This window comes from Vicugna pacos, chromosome 10 (genome assembly GCF_048564905.1).
Source record: "Vicugna pacos chromosome 10, VicPac4, whole genome shotgun sequence".
Taxonomy (NCBI): Eukaryota; Metazoa; Chordata; class Mammalia; order Artiodactyla; family Camelidae; genus Vicugna; species Vicugna pacos.
In genome coordinates, this window is record NC_132996.1 from 11,974,118 (window position 1) to 11,992,977 (window position 18,860).

An 18,860-nucleotide genomic window follows, 5' to 3' on the forward strand; every position below is an offset into this window, starting at 1 on the left:
CATAGCAAGGCCCAAAGAAGGCAGAATGCTTCCAGAATGCTTCTGCTCTTTGATGCTAGAATAGGGACTATCAGGAGAACATGTGCATACTATCACAGAAATGCAGCATCATCATGGGCAGAACACCCTTTGACATAAATCCTAGCAATAGTTTTTGGGATATTGTTTCCTAAAGAAAAGTAAAAAAAAACAAATGGGACCTAACTAAACTTAAAAGCTTTTGCACAGCAAAGCAAACCACTGGCAAAATGTAGAGAAAACCTACTAATGGGAGAAAATATTTGCAAATAATATGACCAATAAGGGGTTAATAACCAAAATATATAAACACCTCATACAGTCAACATCAAAATTCAGACAGCCCAATTAAAAAATAGGTGGAAGAATTAAATAGACATCTTTTCAGGGAGGTCACATGAAGAGATGCTAAACATTGTTAATCATCAGAGATATGCAAATTAAAACCACAGCAAGATACCACCTCACACCTGTCAGAATGCTATCATCAAAGTGAACACAAATAACAAATGTTGGCGAGGATGTGAAGAAAAGGGAACTCTCGTACACTGTTGGTGGAAATGTAAATTGGTGCAGCCACTGTGGAAACAGTATGGTGGGTCCTCAAAAAACTAAAAATAGAACTACCAAATGACCCAGCACTTCCACTCCTGGGTATATATCTGAAAAAAAACAAAAACACTAATATGAAAGGATACATGCACCCCAATGTTCATAGCAGTATTATTTACAAATGCCAAGACAGAGAAGCAACCTAAGTGTCCATCAACAGATAAATGGATAAAGAAAGCATGGTGTGTATATACAACGGAATATTACTCAGCCATAAAAGAAGAATAAAATTCTGACATTTGCAACAACACAGATGGACTTGGAAGGCATTTTGCTAAGTGAAAAAAGTCAGAGAAAGACAACTACTGTATGATATCACTTATATGTGGAATCTAAAAAATACAACAAACTAGTGAATATAACAAAAAAGAAACAGACTCACAGATATAGAGAGAACAAATTAACAGTTACCACTGGAGAGAGGGGATGGGGAGGGGCAAGACAGGGGTAGAGGATTAAGAGGTACAAACTACTATGTGTAAAATAAACTATGAGGATATATTATAACACAGGGAATATCACCAATATTTTATAATAACTATAAAGAGTATATAACCTTTAAAATTGTGAATTACTATCTTGTATACCTGTAAGTTATATAATACTGTACATCAGCTATACTTCCATTAAAAAACATGAAAAATAAATATAAAAATACTGACAAAAAAGCAATACAGTGTCCTGGCCTAACGAAAGTCCATGGAGAACACCTAATCCTACTCCTCACTTCACACCTGAGGAACGTGAGGCCAGGTTAAGCAAATGCCATTCGGATCTCCACCCCCCGACCCCATACCCTGAATGGCAGAAAATTATTTTATTTCAGAATTTTCACTCAGGGCAAATAAATGGTAAACAAGTAACAATGGTATTTCATTAGTTCAATAAATAAAAGTTCTCCTATTTGCATGTAAAAAGCAACCCTTAACTGTTACATTAAACTACCGAAATGAAGGCACAGAGCTTAAATTGCCTTATGTAAACCTGTAAAGACACTGCTTAAAGCCACAAGGTCAATTCTCAATCATTCATTGATTCAGCCTTCTTATTCAACCAACATTCACTGAACACTTTCTATACCCCTGATGCCAGGAGGTACTGGTGATACAAACATTTAGTAAGGCATGGTCCTTGTCCACCATCCTGTGAGGAAGTGATAAGCTATGAAACACGTCAGACCAAAATACAAAACAAGTGTAGTCGGAACCATTCATTCTGACTAGAGTTTCAGGGGCGACTCCAGCAAGGGGAAGGTTGACATGGGAGTCATGGATGTAGGATTTCAGAGGCAACAGCAAGAGCAAGAGCATGGAAGTAGTACGTTTAAGGAAATAATCAGAATTGAGCCCAATCCAAGAAAAGTACAAGGGAGAAAAACTAGAAATTCAAATGTTCTAGCCTGAGGATGAAAGTAAATTCAATCCAAGTGTAAGATAATTTGCCAGCCCAACCCCCACATGCCTGGCACATAGGAAGTGTTCAGTAAATAATGTCTGGGTAAATCTTAACCAACTACATAACCTCTCTGATCAATTCACTGAATGATTTCAGCATATTACCATGTACCGTCCAGGGTCTAAATCTCCCATCATTCCTTTCAGGTGTGTGTTTTCACTTCTGACAGCTTTATATCTCATATCTGAGAACTGAAAGGAGATTTGTAGTTAAAATTCAATGTAAAAGTCATAATAAAAGTTCACAATTCTATTAAAATTAATTTTATTTTGTTAATATAAATATTTTGAGTGTGGCCAAGGGAAACGCTTCACTTCTTAGGCAGGATCACCATAAATCAGGTGTTTTCATTCAGTGCTCCGACCTTTGGGAGGCCCCATTCTACCTTTTCCGACTGGTGCTAAATTAAAAAGATAATTACAATAATGATTCACCACCTTTTTTCCTTTTCCATTCCAAAATTCCATTTCTCACTTCTATTTTTCTACCATATGCAAATTATCACCAGAAAAACCACAATTTCAAAAACATGCTTAAATAACACTGTCCATTACATTTCTTCATTACCTGATTAATTTTTACAACATGCAAATAAGATTTTCATGTTCAATTTTGTTCTTTCTGATATTTCTGCCGAATTTCCTTCTTTTTTTGGGACTACTTTGTTTTGTCTCTTTATTTTTTCCCCAATTTCTTCTACTTGGCAGTACTTAGACATAGTATCTCTGCTTTTTTACTGTTTTATTTACCTAGGGCTCATTTCTATACAAAACACTTCCCTTAAAAAGATTTACTTTGTAAATTACAAAATATATCCTCCTTGATGAAACCTAAAAATATAGAAGAATATAAAGGTGAAAATAAAAGTCATTCATAATCCAACTACACCAATCACTGTTGACACCAGTAAAAAATATCATTTCCTTTACAGGTGCAACCAATGCTATCGTCCCATCTATGCTGTTTTCCTGTGTATTATACCAGTTCCTCACAGTTTTAGGCTTATAACTGGGCAAAGGTAGAATCTTTTCTTGCTTTTATAATACACAGGATTTAAATAGCCCTGTTATTTGTGAAGTAATCCTCATCTGCCTAGAACATTACTGAATGATGCTCGCAAAACCTCTGTATTTAGGGTAAAAAAGCAGAGAAACCTTACACTTTCAATAGCAGGCCACTAATTTCATGATGAAAAAGGGATGGAGGGAATTTCAAAATAAATGGGGGGGGGAGGAAAGACTTAGAAGTTACTTGCAGCATTTTAACAGTATGATGTTATAATTGCTGTTTTCCCCCGTGAACCATGCTATGCATTGAGTGAATGTTTAGTAAATATGAACTAATCTTCATGTTTCAATATCCATTTTTTAAAACCCTAAAATAAAGACATGAAATGGGCATGGAAAGTGTCCAAGACAACTTGAATAGAAGCTTTTTTTGAGACAAAAATGTTAATGGCAGAGAACGAGGGAAAACAAATACAGGAAGAAATCTCTGACTAGCGCGTACTGGGAGAGGGGTGATCAGAACATGGGTCACTAGGAAACGGCAGCATAGATTGAATGAAATTATCTTGTGCTGCCACTTATCCCCGGTTCTCGTTTGATGACACTTTGCCTTATCTCACCAAGGCTTCATGTGACTCCACAAAGCACTTCCGTGATGTTCGTCTCGGAAACAATGCAGGAAAATACAATGCTTCCGTGAGGCAACAATGACGGCTACTCTCTGCACAGAGCAGGAGAGTGGCCTGGACAGACCCTGTCCTGCTGCTTGCATACCTGCTGTTTCGCTAACATTTTCTCTTTTATTTCCAACTCCAATTTCAACTGTCTTTCCAGAAGGGCAGCTTTCTTCATGATAGTTGCTATAGTGATCTCCTTCTGATGAAGCTCCTCTGTTAGGTCGGAGATTTCACTCCTCATTCTTTCCTGCTCAGAGCTATGGTACTCTTCGTCCTGATAGAGCTGGCTTCTCATCTGCAGCAGGTAGAGCCCAGAAAAGAGTAACACACCCTTTATAAAGCTGCTGCAAGGTCTTACTGGCCATGTTCAGTCCTCCTATCCTGTCGTGAAACTTTGGCCCCACGTTACCCTCCTTTTCTGATCAATGCTTAATTAAAAAGTTACTCCCAATGATTCATTTACCTTTTCCCTCCCAATTTTAAAATTTCTTTTTCACTTCTGTTCTCAATTGTATGTACATCATTACCAACTACTGATACTACTTTGATGACTACTTTGACAGGAAGGTAGGGAAAGTATTATCAAGCTTCCCCCAGATTCACTGAGGCATAACTGTTATACAAAAAACTGCATATAGTTAATGGACACAATTTGGTGAGTTTGGACATATACTTGTGTTGCTATCATCACAATCAGGATAATAATCATATCCATTACCTCCAAACGTGTGTGTCCCTTTGTTGTTTTAATTTTGTGTGCGTGTGCATGCGTGCTAAGAACATTTAACACGAGCTCACCTTCTTAACACGCTTTTATGTGCACAAAACCTGTGAACCACAGCAGTGTGCTGCGAGCAGCAGATTGTGGGACTTACTCATCTCGTTATAACTTACTTCATACTCATCAAATCACCACTCCAGATCTGGTGCAGTGGTAGAGTTCTGGACCCACAACCCAGAGGTTGATGGACTATTTTTTAGGGAGAAAAAACTGGCTTAGAGAGGATGAGTGACTTGCTCAAAGTCATAAAGTTATTCACTGGCAGAGCTAGGACTAGAACTTAGAACTTTCAGCTTTACATTCAGTGATTTTTGGACTAAATTGTGCTCTACTATTTGTGACTAAATACTATGTTTTACAGAATCATGTTATGACAAATTTCAAACTGAATGCATCCATGAAAATGTATCATCTACTTTCCTTAAGCCTGTGGAGTCTCATATTCTTAACTTTAGCTGAACCTTCCACAGTAGAAACCTCTGCATCACCTTGGACTCCTCCCCGCCATCATCCTCCCTAATCAAGTCAGGGAGCAAATTCTGTCCTCTCTACTTCAACCTCTCTTAAATCTCACTTCTGCTCTCCATTCCTGTTACTACTGTCTCACTTCAGCCTCATACCATCTTTCTAGAAGTCATTCATGTCTCTAATTCTTGAGGTTTAGAGATATAGTATACAGTCACCAATCTAAAAAAAAAAATTATAGTCCATTGTGGGAAACAGAAAAAAAAGTTACAACACAGTGCAGCAATGGATGTCAGTGGTAGTACATAGTAGAGTGGTGATTATTCCACCCTGGGATGTCAGGTTAGGATTCCCAGAAGAAGGGACATCAGATGAATACTGAAGGATGAATGGAAGCCAGATGGAAGCCAGTGGCAGAGGTGGGCTCCCAGGCAAAGGATGCACTGAAGGCCCAGAGTGAGAGAGGGAAGGCACCCTTAGTGAACTAAAGGGAGTTTGGAGTGGCTGGGACCTCATGTGTTGTGAGAAATATGGCTAGAGAGTTAAGTTGGGGCCATCCACAAAGAGATTTATATTAACTTACCTCAGGGAACTTTAAAATTGTTTTTTTTAAATTTCATCTTTAAACATTTCAGGACATATCTCTAAAAGAATAAGGGTGCACACTCTCTTTTTTTTCTAACATAACCAGAATACTATTATAATATCTTAAAGTATTAACAATTCCTCAGTATAAAATATGCAGGCACTATCAAATTTAAAATTGTATCAGAGGTGTAATAAATGTTCTTTGAGCTTGTTTATTAGAACTCAACTCTAAACATCACCCACATATTGAGACTGGCTCCTATCTTTTCTGCTTTGCAGGTTAGAAAATTAAGGTATGTAACTCTTCACAGTCACATTTCTGGTGACAGGCTGTCTGATTCCAGGACAGCGTCCATGATCAGAGCCCTAGAAGGTGGTTCCACAATGGAAAAAAGCCAGAGTAGGATGACCTAACATGGAAAGTACTCAGGTCAGGAAGGCAAAGGTGGTCCATCCTCACGCTTTATACCATCAACCTGTCATCTATTTTTTTTATTTACACTGTTGGAATTTCAGAGTTGGATGTACCTTAGAAATCACATAGTCTAACTCATCATTTTAAAAAATGGGGGGGAAAAAAGACTGACAGAGAAAGGAACTGACTGGGTCTAAGTTACCCAGCTCCTAAGAGCAGAAGAGAAGACTAGGAGACCAGAGTACAAATTCTCTCACTCCAGGACAAGATTACAAGTCTCCAATCTCCTCTCTCCATTTTTTTCCCTTACAGTTTATTTGGTGAACAATGGGGTTGTTTTATCATTTGTTCCAGCTTGGACTTGCTGACTTCATCCCTGTGGTATAGTGTAACATGTTCTTTTAAAATGGAACTTTTAAAATGTGAAAAAATGGGTATACCATTATGAAGGAGTAAACTTTTTTTTATTATTTTCATAACATTTAGATATTAAAACATGATATACTGTAAAACTTCTTTTTAAGTGAGATTAATTTACCTAGCTCTCAATTATTTTTGGCTTAATTAAAATGTCAATTTTATCACAAAATAAATGATTGAAAATCATTCTTATTGAAAAAAGAAGAAAAAAATACTTGCAAGATTCTTAGTATATGGCTCTTTTGGTTTTATTATAAGAGAATGCAAATGCCCTGTACAAACACTTGCTGGAAACCATAGCTATCTGTATACAATTCATTCATTACCTTTTCTGCACAGCAATGCATTATCTAGAGTCTCCTAGAGACTGAGGAGATTTATACCTTGTATTCTCTCCCTTCATGTCAGAACTGTGCAAAAATCAGTAGATTTCTTGTATTACTAAATTTCATTGCTCTGCCTAAATCTATGAAGTTAAGAATGGTGTAAATATGCTTTAGGTGGCTTTAACCAACCTTTTATCATAATGTATTCACTGGGACGCCAGTAAATAACAGGTTTTTAAAGTTATAGTTTTAAATATCAATAACATCAGTTTCATGGGGTTATGTGAAAAATATAAGGGAAATGATCATTAATTCATAACACCTTTTCTACACTTACTAGTTGCCTGAATATCAATTCTTTGGGAGACAGATTTGTCTTTCATATCATTGTATTTCCTGCATAGAAGCAGCCCAGCAGAAGTCCTACTGGATGCTCGGCAAATGCCTGCTGAATTTACACAAACAACTGAATTTAAAGCCCTATACGACCATGAGAGACCTCGGCCTTAATACTGATTAATTTATTCTCGAAATATTTATTTTCACTTATTGTGCGTCAGGCATTGTGCTGGGCCCTGGATGATAACTCAGAGCCACGTCCTTTTAATAATTGTTTAGATTACCTAGCACTGAATTCTGTGTAACCTTTAAGCCTTAAGACCAGAGAAGTGGGTAGTAGCCAAGATAAACTCATGGAAAGAGAGTCACTAGGGAATTTTACTAAAGGAAGAAGGGGAGATATTTTTTGTAGAAGCCGAGAATCATGTGGTCTTCAGGGGAACGCCCAGGTTCACCCTTGTGTTCCCAGCTCCTGGCAGAGCACCTGGCACATGTCAGCTGCTCAGTGACAAACGTGGGTAACCAACAGTAACAACAGCCAGCGTCTACAAGGCGCTTCCTCTGAGGTAGGCAGGTCCTGTTCTAAGCGCTTTACTTGCATGATTTTATGGATTTCAACTTAAAGAAGAGTATTAACTCTGGAGCCAGACTGCCTGGACTCAAATCTGGCCTGTGACACTTATTAACTGTGCAATATTGGGGGAAATTACCTACTTTCTGTGTGCCTTAGTTTTCTCAAACATAAAAAGAAGGTAATCTTAGTACTTACCTGATAAAATGGTTGTGAGGAATACATGAATTAGGATTGGCTAAGCCCTTAGAACAGCTTCTGCACATGGCAAGAGCTATTTAAGTAGCAGCTATTATTAGCTCATTTGACCTTAGCTCATCACAACCTCGTGAGGTAGGTACTAATTATCGCACCTCCATCCTAGAAATGAGGACCCTGAGCAACTCGCAGAGGCAAGGTCCCCAAGCTCATGCCCCTAACGTGTGGCTGAGCGCCTGGGTCTGTGCTCCCACACTTCCTGCTAGAAGCTCCCTCTCACAGGGCCCCAGCCCCCGACGTTTCACGGGCAGTCTCCCAGCAGCAGAGGGATGACCTAACGTTTGCGTTTTTTATAGCATCACACAGCAAAGTATCAGAACAAGCAGCTTGGTAGGTTACTATCTTAGTGGAAAATATAGAAGGAAAAAGAAGGGAGTGAGAGGAAAGATTTTTTTTTCCACCTTTGTCTTCAAAGACTTCAGACCTGCCTGGAAAAATGGAGCTCATTATTTTCCATACCTTGTTCAATTCTTTTTCATGATTTGGTTGATCTGAGGTCACTGAAAACAGCTCTTTCCTTTTTTTTTCTGGTTCTTTAATAGAAGGTGAATAAGATGATTCAAGTCTACAAATTAAAACGGGTGAAAACTAAGTTTAACTTGTTAAACTGTTACAATTATAATGTTAATTGAGGCCACTGTAGGTTGCAGAGTTAGATTATTAGTCTGTTGGAAACATTTCTAGTTACAGGAATGGCAAGTTCTAATACATTCAGACCCCGTAAGTATTTACATATTTAACTGAGTGAAAATGGTTTTAGCAAAAAAATAAAAGGTAGTAATTAATATGGAATTTCTATTGTACATTATAAGTTGGCTGAATACTGGATTTGCATATATAGATAAAATTTTTGGATTAAGAAGAAAAGACTGTTTCTTATAATAAAACAGCTTAGAAATCCATTTTAAAAAAGGAAATACACCCGACTTACTCCTACACTGTGGAAAGGAACTATGTCAGGAGATGTCAGAGGGGAGTAACTACTCCATAAAAGTGATCCAAAATGATTAAATCTGACAGTCTACCCCAAGAGAGCTCAAATACATCTATTCTTTGGCTGCTCAATTTATAAAATGGAATTGCAACCACATAAGGACACTAGAGAGGAAAATCAGAGACTAGTAAATGTACTATTTCCACAGCAAGTTTGGAGAACTATAAACAAGGTAATGTTCACTTCCACATCAGGGAAGCTGGTAAAAATTTTAAAAAATCATTAAAACAGAAAAATAAGGATAACCAGACAAGAAAAGCAGTACGCTTTCCACCTACTGCTGGACTAGCCTAGTAGAGACTGTAAGTGAACATAATTTTAATTTCCAATGAACTTCTTTAAAAGTTCCACAAATCAAAAACTTAAACCACACAAACAAAACAAAATCTATGTAATGACAGAGAAATAACTAACATAAAGATTGAAAATAACTTGACTGAAGTAATTGAAAACTTGTACCTTTTAAAGATATAAATTAATAGTGATATCCCTGAGGTACATGTGTCTGGACTGGATTGCTTTTTTCTGATTATCAAATATATATGTTAACTGTAGAAAACAGAGTTCATCAGAGTACATACTGCTATAATGTTATCATCTAGGAAAAACCATTGTTAGCATTTTTGTGCATACTAACTGCCTTTTTTGCCTATGCATATGTGTATAAAAACATATATGCACTGTACATTATTTTACAGTACATTAGGGTGTACTGTACACATTATTTTTCAGTCCCTTTTTATTTCCCACTCAATAATATATGGTGAGCATTTTATCCAATATTCTCCTAAAACATTATTTTGGGATCAATCTTAAATTTTTCTTATTTGCTATGATTTTGAAACAGTGAAAAATGAAATTTCCTATTTTTCAATTCTTCCTAAGGAATTCAGGGAGTGAAATGTAGAACCAAATGGTAAAAACTTCATGATGATCTTATAAATTTCAGTGAATTAAAGGAACAAATGTCAAACTTTAATGTGGACAAGTTCAAGAAAAAAACAATAATCACGATAATATAAAGATATAAAGGAACTATCATTTGTCACGTAGGAAAGGAGTGTGGGAATCATTTTCACTAATTCTCAGAACACAGCAGCCCAAGGTGCTTCTATAAGTAAAGGAAAAAAGCCAACAAAATCTTAGGATTATTGAGAACAATTCCGAAAATGAATGAAAACATTGAAGTGCTACTATTATAGAACTATTGTGTGTCTACATCCTGTAGCCTGGTCTGCTTCACTTTAATACAACTGCAAAGAAGAAACAAGAGTCCAAGTGAAAAAAAAAATCAAAACAATAAAGAAGATAGGACCACTTTCGTGTAAGAACAAACCAAAATGATTAAAAACAGTCAGTGGGAAAGATGAGGGCTGAGAAGATTATGTCCAAAATCTAAAATACAATGGAAGCTGTGAAAAGTTAAATATCTACCTTTTTACCAAATCTCATTATGGTAGAACTAAAGATTACCCTCCAAACGAGAAAGATGTAGTCTGGAGACCAAAATATATACCAAGCTTAAATAGAAGATAGCAAGCAGGCATAATAGAAGAACTGTATCAGCCAAATACATGAATAACTATGAGATTTTAGATTGAATCATGCATTGAAGGGAAGTTGGCAATGTCTGGAATTCAGCACTGGCCCTTGTGAGACAGCTCCAGAGAAAGTACCTTCAATGTTCTTCACAAACCAGAGTTAGACGTGGGTTGCATGGTTTGCTCTTCTAGGAAATTTTTTATGGTTTCAGCCATATATGTCCTTTGTGTGAAGACATTTCTCACCAACTCACCAGACTGGAACAGTGCCTTGCATATAATATACTTCCAATGGATTTATAGCTTGCATGTGGAGCACTCAATGATGCTGACTGGCTCATAGGCATTCTAGCATCCTTGGTAAGACATACAATAGATCACTTTAAGGGATCTTAACTTGCCATTTGTTGTTAAGTGCTGACCTCAAAGAAATACTAGCAGGTCCCACATCTTTGAAGAAATAATTATTGCCTTTAAAACAATGTAATCATCTTTCAATAAAATATCCCTCACCATTTGGCTATTCAGTTTTAAAAATCTTATCATTCATCTGGCATTAGCCTTCAGATATGAGAAGGGTTCAAGTTCTAATAAGAATTAGAACATCAGTGAATGGTTAGAATAGTCACAAACACTTAATAATCCTCAGCAGTCCCATTTCCTTTGTGGTTACGGAGTACATGATATCTGATTTTAAAAAAGGAAAAAAAAATCTGTTCTCACAAATTCCTTAATGGAACTGACAAGGTGGTTAAGGGTAAAAGCCAAAATAAGTACATTTATGACTGAAAAGTTAATAACAGACTTAAGGCCATTAAAATAAAAACATTTGAAAACTATGGAATAAATATTACCAACATATATAATACTATTGTTTTTACAATATCCTGAAGAATAAAAGTTCTAAGAAAATTTCTGACTTAAGTGTAACACCTAAGTATCCACAAATCAGAACACAATATAATTTTCTAGGCATGTAAAGATACTGATTTGGAAGATAAAATAATCACTAGCTTTATTTTTAATATCTAATATTGTCTAATAATTAACAGCATGTTAATATAAAGCGGACTTTTAATTCTAGTTTCAAATATAAAACCTAAAATATTCAAACATCATATTTTGAACAGTTTTCCTCATGCTGCTGAATATAAAAAATATACCTTTTTTTATTTTCTTGAGCACTTTGGCTGTCTCCTATTTGTAATAATTCTCTGTGCAACTGCAATCGTTCCATTTCTATGATTCTCAGGAGATCATCACGTGACTGTAACTCACTTTTCACCTCTGAGAGTCCTGCTTCCATGGCCTAAATAAAAACATCAAAAGTTGTCAGTGCTGACATTTGGGTATCATGATGTAGAACACATTTACGAGTATTTAACAGTTACGAACCGGCCTAATTTCAAATGAACTGATATTTAGTCCTTCATTGGCTCTGTCTTACAGAATTTCATTCCCTCGTTTGCTTATTCAACGAATATTTACTGAGAACATTTGATAAGTGATAAAACAAAGAATCATACCAAAATGGCCATACTGTATGTAAAGCTGAAAGAGGGAAACATAAACGTATGAATAAAATATCAATGCATACAATTTGGTTTAATGCAAATAATTCCTAATTCAAATAAGATAACAGTCAAGAAAGATCTAATTTCAAAGCTGGCAACAGAGTGTATTATAAACCATGGATTATGGTTCCAGAATCGCCCAAAAGAAGACCTACTTTAGCTGGTAACTAGAAACACCAGCAACCCTCTGAGTGCAGTGTTTTATCTGGTTAATAGAAGAGACTTGAACAAGTTTAGAAGCTGCAGAGAAGGATCCAGTTGGGAGAGAGCAGGGGTACTACTAATGGGGTCAAGTTCCTGGGGAGGTGGGTGGGATGGGTCCCGAAGCACGAGTGGAAGAACTGCCTAAAGCAAAAGAGAGTTCCTCCGCTCTCGCAGTAGGAAAGGAAGAAGAAAGATGAAATGTAGACACGGATATGCATTTGGGGACAGGGAGGTAAGAGAGGGCTACCTGTTGGCTTCTATCTTCCTTGTGAAGTAAAAAGGCAACATCGGCAGAAGGAGAGGTAGAGGTGGGGGTGTGGGAGGGGTTTTTTGAGGGCAGAGGAGGTTTGAAATGGCCTGCAATGAGAATGGGAGAGTTAGGTGGTTGGAGCAACACAGCAGGATTCCTGGCAGTGTTGAGACTCATTTGAGCTTTGTGACCATCACCTGTTGAGTGAACCTCTCCAGCAATGCTTGGCTGTTCTCTAGGAGAGAGGAATGGCAAGAGTCCTTCCTTGTCATCAGGCCTCTTCCACTCAGTTATACAGAGAAACTAGTATTTATTAAGTGTGCCTCACCCAAGGCTATCAAATCCATCACCATTTTGATAGATGAGAAAACTGAGGGCCAGGATTGGTCCGAAGTTACACAGCTCATAGGTGGCAGATTTGGGAATGGAAAAATTCAGATCTCCTGTCTGCTAGTCCAGGTAGAACATTCAAGATACAAAAATAATTTGTTTCATGCAAAGCAAGTGAAGCAGACCTGTAGCTTATTGGTAAAGACTGGGCAGGGTGTTCTGAGGGCAAGAGGTTCCACTGCTAATAAAGGCTGTAAAAAAAACACTAGAGATATTTTAAAAAATCATTTGTTCAATAACTCTTTATACATCTGTAACAGATTTACTCAAATATAATCCACAAATCATAAAATTTACCCATTTAAAGTGTACAATTTAGTGGATTTTAGTATATTTACAAAGTTGTGCAAGCATCACCATTAATTCCAGAACATTTCTATCACTCCCAAAATAACGCAATGACCACTAGCAGCCACTACTCACTTTCCCTCCCCAGTCCCCTGGCAACCACTAATGTATGTTCTGTTTCAATGGAATTACCTATTCTGGACAATTCATACAAATGGAATTACGTAATATATGGCCTTTAGTGACTGCTTTCTTTCTCTTGGCATAATGCTTTCAAGGTTCATCCATGTTGTAGCATGTATCAGTACTTCATTTTTTTTATTGATGAATAATATTTATTTGTATAGAAATATCACATTTTGTTTGTTTATTTATTCAACCACTGATGGACATTTGGGTATCTCTTTTTTGGTATATTATGTATGATGCTGCTATGAAATTCACATATAAGCTTTTATGTGGACATGTGTTTTCTTATTAATTAATTCTTATCCAAAAATTCACAGCTTAGAATTGTAATTGTGCAGATAGTATAGGACATATGCGTTCCCAGATAAACATTTTTTTTACCAAAGCCTTAAATATAGTACATTATTTGCCAGGAGACCTAGAGATGGGTTCAGTGAAGCACTTAGCTGCAACACTTAAGCCTCAAAAATTCCTGGCTACCTTGGAAATAAGTATGAAAACATATTCAAATAGGTGATTTAATACTTTTTAAAATAATGTCCCTGTTTCAAACCCTGGAGATTTTTCAGATGAGGTTAAAATTCCAAAAGAAACAAGCATACAAAAAATGTGAAACAATAGATTAGCAAGTAGAAAGACAAATTAACTTGATGTGAATGTCATCCACTACTTTGCCCAACTGAAGAAAGCACAATCTGGGCTCCTGCTTTTGCACATTTGCCACGAGGGAGCAATCTAACAGCAAGCTGCTTGTGGAGGAGCAGACCTGCCTTCACTTGGGGGGAGGGGCACAAAAGGGCTCCAGCTCCAGCCAATGAAATGTGGCGTCAACATTGGCTAGACTTCACCCAAACTCTGTAAAATGTGATAATAATAGTCTATTTATGTACTGTTATTAGAAAGTAACACCTAAAACAGTGACATTTGGAGATCTCATTAAGGGGAAAAAAAGCTTATTTGTGATCTAGCTACACAGGTAAGAGAATCTGTGTTCAAATTGAAACTTTTTATACTATAAATCAATAATAATGATTTGACACATTTTTCTAACATGAGGGAATATGCAAAAGATTTTAATTATAATTGACAGCATTATATAAATTGACTACAAAAGTACAAGAAAAGCAGCTTTGTTGATGTTGGTAAATTGAGGTTTTTTTGACTTATGCAATATCCTTTTGAAACCAATGTTAATACTGAGTTGACATGAGAATAAGTGAATTTATTTAACTTAGATGTAGTCTGAAAATTGGCATGCTTTTGCATAAAAGTCAAACCAATTATTTGTCCATGTGGATGCAAAATATTCAGGGATATGATTCTCAGGTACTTGATTCAGTTACTGGAACACTTTCAATTTTGTTTGGAACAACCTGAGCATGTAAATCTACTTTTTTAACTGTAAATTTTATGAAATCTAAATACAGATCAGGTATTTCCCGTGAATACTTAGCATCCAAATTGAGATATGTTGTAAGTGTAACATAGATACCAGATTCTGAAGACTTAGTATGAAAAGAAATGTAAAATAACCCATTAATAATTTTTTACATTGATTCTATGCTGAAATGATAACGCTTTGGATATCTGCTGTGTCGAATAAAATATACTAGTATCATGTATTGATTTCACCCATTTCTTACTATTTCTTTTAATACAGCTACTAGAAAAATTTAAGTTGTATTTGTGTCTTGCATTACATTTCTATTGGACAGTGTTGCTCCAGTACCTTAATGATTCATTAACAAGCACCCCCAAAAAGTCTTTTTTTTCTGTCATAGTTATTAGAAAAAAATACAGAACAGTTTATTTCTGCAATTAACTTCCAATGGGGAATATTGCATATTTCCAAAATGTGAGTGTAATGCAGCACAGGAAATAAATATATGCAACAGAATTAATATGTATACTGACACATTTCAAGGTTGTAGAAAGACAAGTGAGAAGACGGAATTCTTGTGAAAATTCAGATGCAGCTGGCATCAAAGTGTGTTGTAAACTAAACAGAATTTTATATACAGTAAGTGACAGTAATTCAAATTGAAATGGTTGTCTTTTTAAATTCATGTGCAAGATGTGGAACAGTATCACTTGACAGTTTCACAAAAAGAGAAGAGAAACTTCTTTCTAAATATATGCACTGGTTACAGTGATTATTCACCTCTAATTATTCCCATTTGGTAAAATATAAATTTTGTAAAACAAGTTTAAGGCCCATCTGTTTAGTTTAAAATTTGCCTGATGGTTTGAGAGAAGCAGTGATTTTTAAACTTTCAAATCAGCTATCAAAAAGTAAATAATTTGTATCTTTTCACTTAGGACTTATTCTAAAGCAAAAGAATGAAACACAAGTAAAATTTGGAAATAAAACAGGGAAAAGGCCAAACAAAAGCATTATTTCAGTATTCGTTTTCTAGATGCATCAAAATTAATTAGTGTTTTCCTGGGAGTAGAAATCTTATCTTTAGAAAACTTGAAGTTTTTGAAGGAAATTACTTCTCAAAAATCTTTTTCATTAGAACTATAACAAATTTTTGTGTGTAAAACATACTCCAGAATAATTTGATTTGTTTTTTATACATTCAATTCCTTTGTAAAGTACAAAATGGAGATTCTTAGTTTAAATTTACTAGATCCAAGGATAATTATTTTCTTAAATGAAACAAAAATTTGTAAAAATAACTTCAGTAAACTTTCTTATAGAAATTGGTGGATAATCAATCAACCAATCAATAGCAGTGACATCAAAATGTATCATTAACTCTGGAAAACACCACAAAGTAGAGATAGAGAACTCCTGGTGAAGAAAATGAGAAAAACAATATTTCAAAATTTAAAGCAAGGTCTCTCAAGCTCAGCACTACATACATTATGGTCTGGATCATTCTTTTGCTGTGGGGATCACCTTGTGCACTGTGAGATGTTTAGCAGCATCCCTGACCTCTACCCACTAAATGTCAGCAGCACCCCTCTCCTCTGTAGTGACAACCAAGAATGTGTCCAGGCATTGCCAGGTATCATCTGGGTAGGGAGAAAAATCACCCAAGTAGAGACTTAAAGGAAAGTCAGAGCAACTGGGCAATTAATATAGTTATTTTATAGACTCTAGTATAAATATCAATAAAAATATTTTATATTTATATGGACTTTTGTGAATAGCTGGGCTTTTATTCTGTTAGTGTATATATATATATATATTTGTTAGTATATATTCAGGAACATAATTCATTATTAAGTTCGTTAACATATATACATAAGGAAAAGTCAAGGTGGGTAACATGGACCTTCCTAACTCATGCTACCTACATGATCAACGTGTACCCCAGACAACCCAGAAAGCCTTCTCAGGGGTGCACATAAGCCCCTGGAAATTTGCAGAGATCCTGGGTGAGGGATGAGTCACACCCTGCTGGACTTGTGTGGAACGGGAAGTCAATTAAATGATATTGCTAAAGGACAGGGTGGCCTTGGCCATCAGGTGGTTTGTGTCCTCAGACTTCCAGCTAAGCTTTCACTCTCAGGCTGCACTTTCTTCTTCTTGTCAATACCATCGCGCCCGTCCCAGTGTGATAGGTGTGAGCAACACAGGCTGACGGCCTTTACTTGCAGAGAGGGTAGGGAGTGTAATCGGAACTGGGAATGTTAGTTTATTCATGTTTCTCAAGGTACACTCTTCCTCTATTTGCAACATTCTTTTTAAAGTAAGATTCTCCAATGTAGTTCCTGGAAAAGTAGAAAAGATAAAGTTCTGAGAAGGAGAAAGGTGGGGTTGGTCAAGGAAAACGTTACAGAGAAAGTGAGTCATGCTGCCATGAAGGGAGAACAGAGGCTCCTTCCGGAATACAGGGCATGAACAGTTGATTCCTATTTCACAAGCGAGCCGAGAACCAAAAGCTGAACCTCAGACTACAAAAGAGATGTTCCTGGGCTGTAATAAGTCCAAACAGAACTCCTTCAGGGGAGAGTAGGAGGAACTGGGGTTAGCAAAGAACCTGGACCTCAGTGAAGGGTAGAACCTGGTTTTATAACTAGCCTTACTGGTGAAATATGCTTCAGGCAAACTAAAGATAATAGAAAAAAAAAAGGTCTGAGCAGAAAATAGATTTCTAGGAACTAGAACCAAAAAGACCTCAAGAAGAGACAAAGAGAATTCCTTAAGTCTGAGTAACAGGAAAACTAGGGGATAATATTCAGAAAGTACCCAGAGAGACTATCTCCTTATTTATTGACTGTGATTCTGGTGCAGGCTCCAGAAGTACAAAGACAGGTGCAAAATGTAAAATTAAATCGTCTCTAAATCAGGCCCAAAGGCACCACCAGTTGGCCCCTACCCAGGGAGATGGAGGGGATGCAGCCCCGGACACGGAGAGAACCAGCAGCCCTGCAGACCCAGCTCCACCAGGGACTGGCGACTACACACTAGAAACCACTTGGACAAGCTCTAGAGCAGAGGAGGAAGGACTAAGCTCATTTATATTCTAGAGAAGCCAGAGAAAACATCATCTGTACCTTTTCTATTTCTAGAAAATGGATGACTTTCTCAGTGTTTAGTATTTGTGGCTTATCTTGGTTTGTTTACATCTGCTTTCTAATCTGTATTAGAGTAACACCCCCTCCCCAAACAAAGCTGGAGTTTGGGAAAGGAGCTGTACTTCGCTTAGAAATGCCACAAAATAGGAGGAGCTGGGAGCTTGTGTTCTGCCCCCTTGTCAACTTGGGGAAAGGGGATCCCAGAAGTTAGATGCTGGCAGAGAAAGAAGTGAAAGAACTGGCCCCATATGTGACCGCACATACCACATGGCAGGATGAGGGAAGGATAGGTGGCCCCACACCAAGAAGTGACCCTGGGAGTTTTAGTGGCGTAAGATCCTGAGGTGGAACGTCTTACAGAAGAGGGAGTCTGCAGACAGTGACCAGGAAAGATGACCTTGCCTGGGGAGGGAATAGAGCAGGACCAAGAAATGGGCCAATCGACACAGAGGAATTGGTAGAAAGAGGCTGAATGTTTGCAGGTGGGAGACAAGACCTAGAACAGGAGAGAAAACCATAGAATTTGAATTTCAAGTAACTGGGATAGCCATGAGTAAGAAATACAAATTTTGTGAAGAAATTGGTAGTGATCAATTTTGATGAATGCTGCATAAAAAAAAAGATTTTTGAGTTAAGAAAAAAATTAATGCTTGGAAAAATGAATGATCATATCTATCAAAGTGGAAGTTACGTAAAAATATGAAACTCTAGGCTATTGTTTGGTAAACAATTAAGATAAAGTTAATTAGCAATTATGACAAGGTTAATTAACAGGGAGTGGCATGAGGGTCACTCCCTGTTAATTAACCTTGAGAGACTGAATAGTGGGGACGGAGTGTGTTGTGTGGCTAAAGGGCCATGCTTTTTAGGAATAGAGGTCTGTGGCAGACTGTTACGTTGCACTGTAATGTATTATTATTAAGTCACTGCAGAATCCGAGTGCATCTAGTGAGGTAAAGTACCTATAG

At 36.8% G+C, this 18,860-nt stretch overlaps 1 protein-coding gene across 6 annotated transcripts in view; it reads right to left on the minus strand.

Moving 5' to 3' along the window:
- The window catches only part of DEUP1 (deuterosome assembly protein 1), an 89,819-nt gene that overhangs the window by 38,471 nt on the left and 32,488 nt on the right, over nt 1-18,860 (minus strand). For all 6 annotated transcript variants that reach the window (XM_072969014.1, XM_072969013.1, XM_072969012.1 and 3 more), the window contains 4 exons: nt 11,631-11,776; nt 8,392-8,497; nt 3,867-4,064; nt 2,190-2,276 (listed from right to left, as the gene is read on the minus strand). In XM_072969014.1, coding sequence (XP_072825115.1) covers nt 2,190-2,276; nt 3,867-4,064; nt 8,392-8,497; nt 11,631-11,776 — 537 coding nt within the window. The remainder of the gene's footprint in view (nt 1-2,189; nt 2,277-3,866; nt 4,065-8,391; nt 8,498-11,630; nt 11,777-18,860) is intronic.